At 38.8% G+C, this 6069-nt stretch overlaps 3 protein-coding genes across 3 annotated transcripts in view; 1 reads left to right on the top strand and 2 right to left on the bottom strand.

Moving 5' to 3' along the window:
- The window catches only part of LOC104808867 (3-oxoacyl-[acyl-carrier-protein] synthase, mitochondrial), a 4320-nt gene extending 3093 nt beyond the window's left edge, over positions 1-1227 (bottom strand). Inside the window, exons 1-4 of the mRNA XM_010534700.1 lie at positions 911-1227; positions 575-804; positions 247-354; positions 92-163 (exon numbers count right to left, since the gene is read on the bottom strand). Of these exons, the coding sequence (XP_010533002.1) occupies positions 92-163; positions 247-354; positions 575-804; positions 911-1013 (513 nt within the window). The 5' untranslated portion in view covers positions 1014-1227. The remainder of the gene's footprint in view (positions 1-91; positions 164-246; positions 355-574; positions 805-910) is intronic.
- A 1436-nt stretch (positions 1228-2663) lies between these two features.
- LOC104808865 (protein-tyrosine-phosphatase IBR5) lies at positions 2664-5363 on the top strand. Its single transcript, XM_010534697.1, has 5 exons — positions 2664-3206; positions 4189-4288; positions 4430-4487; positions 4668-4774; positions 4865-5363. The coding sequence occupies exons 1-5, from the start codon at positions 2967-2969 to the stop codon at positions 5161-5163; spliced, it is 804 nt and encodes a 267-aa protein (XP_010532999.1). The 5' UTR covers positions 2664-2966; the 3' UTR covers positions 5164-5363.
- Positions 5364-5478: 115 nt separating this feature from the next.
- The window catches only part of LOC104808864, a 4210-nt gene continuing 3619 nt past the window's right edge, over positions 5479-6069 (bottom strand). The window contains exons 9-11 of the mRNA XM_010534696.1: positions 6001-6050; positions 5863-5902; positions 5479-5770 (exon numbers count right to left, since the gene is read on the bottom strand). Coding sequence (XP_010532998.1) covers positions 5619-5770; positions 5863-5902; positions 6001-6050 — 242 coding nt within the window. The 3' untranslated portion in view covers positions 5479-5618. The remainder of the gene's footprint in view (positions 5771-5862; positions 5903-6000; positions 6051-6069) is intronic.

Genomic DNA, 6069 nt, shown 5'->3' with positions numbered 1-6069 from the left:
GGAATGCCAGCTTTCACGAGAGCAAAATCCATAACTCTATAAATGAGTGATCCCGATAGTAATTTGGCAAAAGATGATGTAAAAACCCAACCTTTTCACAAATCAATTGAGCAGCATCCACTACATCACTTATACTCCCAATTCCTCCACCAACAGAGACTCCCTGGGATTCTTCAAGTTACAAAATTACACATAATAAACTAATTGAGGATACTGTAACACCATTCACAACGAAGGATCACTCACTGTTTTCTCCTTTTCTTCCTGCTCAGTTGGGAACCATTCCGCATCTCTTAAAGCTTCCTCGGCCGCACATAAAGCATACCCAATAAACTTTGCAGTCGAACGATGCTCCTGAGGTCGAAAAATGCACAATAACAGCATATAAGTACCCTTTGGACGGTCCACCAAATCTGAGAAACCAGATCAAGCATCTGAAACACAATAAAATGGAGCTTATATACTAATTAAGGAATTGTAGACCCTTATTTGACTCACCACCCACAATTTCTCAACTAAACTTCGATAACTTTTCCAACTAAATGACTAGGCTGAGAAGGAAATTATAAGATACCTTTGAGTTTAGCCAGAACCCTTCATCGAATTCATCTGTTTTTGACCCACAAGGCACAAAGGCTGCAACTTTAGAGGACAGCTGATCGAAAGTATACAACTTCGTCTCCTCATCAAACGAGTTCATCCTGAGATCGTCCGGAGACAATGCCCTAATCCCACATTCCCCACCAATTAGACGCTTCCATGTCGTTTCGACGCCGCGTCCTAGTGGACTCACCATGCCCATGCCTGCACCAAAACCCAGAATCAATATCAAACCAGCGATTACGTATATGCGCATGTAGAGAGAGAGAGAGAGAGAGAGAGAGAGAGAGAGAGAGAGAGAGAGAGAGACCAGTGACAACTACACGGCGAGGTGAAGAAGAAGAAGAGAAGAAGTGGGTAAAGCGGAGGCGACATGGGTGATGGGAGAGTCTGCGAATGGAAGAGCTCGCCATTGGAGAGATGAGAATGTGATAGTTTTAGGGACAAGAAGCTACAGTAAATAAATGAAACGATTAAGAAAATTTTGCCTTGACGTTTTTGGTGCAGTAGGAATAATTTCAAGTTAGATCGATAATTCGAGAGGCGGTCATCAGTAAATAGGTTTTTCCCAACAAAAAAAAACTGTCCTTTTGAAACAACACATGCCAACACCGGGAAGTTTCCTACATCGCCATTCTCTTCTCTCTCTCTAGAACCTTTTTTTGTTCTCCATTTCTAAGAGCTTAATCGTTTTTTCTATGTCAGTTTTTTTAAAAAAAGTTAATATATTTTTTGTCCATTGGTTTGTGGCCTCTCTATGCATGTATGATATTGCGAACTTGACCAAATTGGATAATTCAATCGATAAAACTGATCGAAGTATTTGTTCGGTCCCGATCTTCACCTTAACTGTGTGTAATTTTAATCACATAAATAATTCTCGGTCCCGTAATTAGTATGAACTTCGATCTATGATATCCGTTTTATTAAAAAAAAATTACAAACTTTCCTGTTGTAATAAATTTTTTGTTTCTAACATTTTCGTCGGTATATAAAAAGTATGTTAAGATTTATATATTCTTATCATTATGTTAAGAATTAAGAGTTCTATTGAGAAGAAATTACGTTGTATATTTAATATCATTCGGTCATCAATAATATAACAAAGTTTTATTCCACAAATCTTGACATGGTATCAGAGTTGATTATATTTTTAAGGGTTTGAAGTTTTATTAGATTTCACAATCATTGAAGACAAGGATGATGATGATGACGATTATTATATGCCATATACATCAACAATATGATTTTGAAGGTTTAGGTTTTGATTTGAAGAATAAGAAGTTAGTTTTGTGGATTTTCGTTTGATTTTTTTTTCTATTTTTTTTTTCTAGTTTTGATTTGTTTTATCTCATAACTCTCCCTAATCATTAGAAAAAAAAATCGACAAAGATGTTTATTGCAATTCTCTATGTCAGACATTGTTTTGTCAGCCAACGATTCTTTTCTGCGTAGTTGTCTGTTGCACCGCCGTCGTTCGTTTGATTTTTTTTTCTTTTTGTATAACCGTTTTGGAGTTTGGAAGATTTTATGATAAACATTCAAGTCAAAATTTGAAAATCGTCCAATCACAAATGTGTTATACACGTTTGAACTTGGAGGGAGTATTGGGAAATATAAAGAATTATTATAGAGTTTAGATATCAGTGTGTTTCTTATTTATACTAAATTTATATATTCTTATCATTATGATATGAATTAAGAGTTATATCGAGAAGAAACTACGTTGTATATTTAAGGTTATTAGATCATCAATAAAACAATAACACGTTTTATTCCGCAAATCTTTGATAAAAAGTTTCAAACTTTGGCATTTTCATTGGAGTTAAAGAATGAAAGGAATGATCTTTATACCACTATTTTGGAGAGCTTTAAAAACTTGGAGTCTTTGATATATGTGAGTGAATGTGTCATTGCTAAAAAGTTGCAACCTTTAAAGGTGTCCTGTCGTTTTATCTCCTCACCACAAGCCATAGATTTTGTGGTGACATTTAGACACGGAAGACGGACTCGAATTCTTGACGGATAATGGTAATAATACGCTGTTCAATTCCGTAGACCAACGCTCAATCGTCATTCCGTTTAAAATCTCCACTCTTTTCTTTGTCCTTTTCGAAGAAGCTTCACATAGATCCATACACTGTTTCATACGACAAAGACACCCTGATTTTACCCCGGCACGATTCTTACCAACACGCCTAGTATTTAAAGATTCGGTCTCCCGAGGATTCCAGGACTCGATCGTCGAGCCTGAGGCGATTTCCCGATCTGGGTTTCCATCAATTCTCGATTTTGAAACCCTTGCTCGGATCTAGGTATCATCCAACAAACCCTTGAAATTCCGTTTCCTTTCTCTTTTGGGGGAGATGAGGAAGAGGGAGAGAGAGAACCCTTGTTCGGTCTGCGGGCATTATCACAAGTACGAGGAAGGCGAGGTCTGCGGAATCTGCGGCCACCGTATGCCGGCGAGTTCCGACAAACCGGGGGCTTTCCACGTCAGCGCTTTCCCGTCGGAGATCTTGCCCGAGTTCCTCTATCTCGGGAGCTACGACAACGCCTCCCGCTCTGAACTTCTCAAGACTCAGGGGATTTCCCACATTCTCAACGTGAGTTTTGTTATCTTTGATCTTGGTTCCTGGATCGTGGGTGTGTCTAGTTCGTAGAAAAGCTTATAACTTGGAGTATTACCTCTGTATGATTGGTTTAGGTCAATCGATCATTAGTTGAATCCATTCAAGATAGTATCTTTCTTGCTATTTTTGGTTTGAGTAGCATCTCCAATCTGGTTTTTCAAAGTGTCCGGCATGAAATTCTAGTTTATATCTTGAGGATCTCAAGTGAGATCAAGAGATTAACAATTATGTCAGCAGGGAAGATACTAGGAATCGATCTTGATGGATTGTGATGTTAATGGCTTACCTAGTGAGGAAAGAACCCGAGTCTGCACCAATAGATCCTCGTCCTATTCGTGTGTGCCTTCAACTTGATATTGTTGAATTTGCTTATGACGAATCTCCATAAGTGAGATCAAGAGAATAACAATTCTGTCAACAGGGAAGATACTAGGAACGATCTTGAGGTTCTCGATGTTAATGGTTTACCTAGCGAGGAAAGAAATTGCCCGAGTCTGCACTGATAGATCCTATTCCTATTTGTGCCTTTAACGTGCCATTGTTGAATTTGCTTATGACGAATCTTCATAAGTGAGATCAAGAGAATAACAATTATGTCAGCAGGGAAGATGCTAGAAACCGACCTTGAGGTTCTTGATATTAATGGTTTACCCAGTGAGGAAAGAAATTGCCCGAGTCTGCTCCGATAGATCATTGTCCCATTCACATGTGCCTTAACGTGCCATTATTGCATGTGCTTATGACGAATCTCCCTAAGTTTGGCAGTTCACTTTGCTTTGTCTTCTTGAAGTTGTTCATCCACTCCTTTGCAACGACATTTTTGTGCAATTGTTGGAGAACCAGAGCTGCCTTTGGTTATTTACTAAACAGATTCTTGTTACGGAAATCAAAACAAATCTGTTCCATGTGTTGTTTACGCTTACACGGGTATTATTTCTCGGTTCCTTGTGTTCAGACGGTGCCTTTATGTCAAAACCTCTACAAGAATTCATTCACCTACCACGGCCTTCAGGATGAGAAAGTTTTACAATTTGATGATGCTGTCCAGTTTTTAGGTCTGATCCTCTGGCTCATGACATAAGCTTTTGCTCATTAGATATGAATCTGGTTCTTTACCATGAATTACATTCGATTTTCTCATTGAATTGTCAAAGTTTTATTTCATTCTGTACTCTATATTCGATATCTTGTTCCAGATCAATGTGAGAAGGATAAGGCCCGTGTTCTCGTGCACTGCATGTCGGGGAAAAGTAGGTTAGTTATCCTTTTCTCTCTTAAACTCCATAAGGCATAAGCATTTTGATTTGCAGCTCATTCCCTAGAATTGCAATCAAATATGCTTTTTCCACTGTACTGTAAGAGAATGGAGGTTTTTCTTCAAATCCATCTCCACTCTCCAGTTTGTTTTGAGTTGGGATTTCGTATTTTCTACAGATCACCAGCAATAGTGATAGGGTACTTGATGAAACGCAAAGGGTGGAGACTTGATCAGAGTTATCAGTGGGTGAAAGAACGAAGGCCATCTACGGACATAAGTCCAGGTAATAACTCTCTAAACACAAATTTCAGCTTCAGAATGAAACCATGTTAATACATTTTGCTCATCATGATGTTTCTTGTCTCCATTACAGAATTCTATCAGCAGCTGCAAGAGTACGAGCACAGGTTATTCGGATCAAACGATGGTATATTTCCACCAGTAAACGTCTTTCCCCACGCTGATGCTCCATCCTTCGGGTTTGGCTTCCCCAAGGTCAATGACCAACCTCAAGCCTTACTGTTTAACAACGCTCCTGCGGCATCCATATTCTCGAGCCCACCTTCTGGTGCTCCTCGAGAATTCACTTTTGGTGCGGTTCAAGCAACAAGCCATTTCTCGGGGAACCCACCAAACCAAACTGGGAATGATATTCCCATGGATAGCTCCTAACTTGTTCAGAAACATCTGCAGAGCTTTTACATATTGTTGCAAGAATGCTTCTGTATATGATGGTGCATGCTCAAGAGTTTCACTTTGAGAGATTGCATCTGTGTTTTCTTTTTCTTTGTATTGCAGTTCTTCTAAGTTACAGGTCTCTGTCAGAGGAACACATATGTTGAATCAGTTCCACAATACCATAGTTCTCCTTATGATCTTGAGTTTTTGCACTCTGCTTTAGAATGATCAAGATACAGATTCACATTCCACTACTTTGAATGGATTTCCACATCTTATAAAACTCAAAAGAGCAGAAGTTTCTTCATCTGTCCCCAAGATATGCCAACAATTGCACTGAATGGTATGTTTATGCAGTGTTGTCTGTATACATTTACATATCATATACAAACTCAATGGCAACAATTACACAAGATTATATATCTTCATTGTGCAGTGTTTGTGATTTGCTATGCAGAAATGCTTGCTTCAAGGAAAGATTTGGCAAGCCACAACAAGCCTGGATCGTTCCGTTTCAGAACCAAATACGCTTCTAGTTGTCCTGTGCCTTCAGAAACAATATCCTCTACAAATCCAACCAGGAAAAGAATCTCCACAGCGGCTGCAAACCTCAAAATCATTGTCTTAGTGCACGGTATCATGAATGATATGTTAAAGGACTTATGAGAAAACTGAAGGGAAGAAAGAAAATACCTGCATAGTTGAGAATGTTGCGCTGGATTGCTGAATTTCCCTGGAATGAGACACATTCATGTAGTTAGATAGGGAAAATGATGAACACAACCCAAAAGAATGAAAGATTTGATGTGTATGATAAGTTAACAGACATACCTTACGTAGCCGCTTGAATTTCATTTCTCCAGGGTGTTCAATGGCATTCCGAAATTGCCCGAGTCTGCA

Source organism: Tarenaya hassleriana, unplaced genomic scaffold, assembly GCF_000463585.1.
Source record: "Tarenaya hassleriana unplaced genomic scaffold, ASM46358v1 Cleome15, whole genome shotgun sequence".
Lineage (NCBI taxonomy): Eukaryota > Viridiplantae > Streptophyta > Magnoliopsida > Brassicales > Cleomaceae > Tarenaya > Tarenaya hassleriana.
This window is presented reverse-complemented; position numbering and strand designations above follow the sequence as displayed.

What these genes read in the sequence shown, in the direction of transcription:
- LOC104808865 (XM_010534697.1), top strand. Translation starts at nt 2,967, where the DNA reads ATGAGGAAGAGGGAGAGAGAGAACCCTTGTTCGGTCTGCGGGCATTAT. An exon ending in GGATTTCCCACATTCTCAAC is followed by an intron (nt 3,207 to 4,188) that starts GTGAGTTTTGTT and finishes CCTTGTGTTCAG; the next exon opens with ACGGTGCCTTTATGTCAAAA. An exon ending in TGCATGTCGGGGAAAAGTAG is followed by an intron (nt 4,488 to 4,667) that starts GTTAGTTATCCT and finishes TATTTTCTACAG; the next exon opens with ATCACCAGCAATAGTGATAG.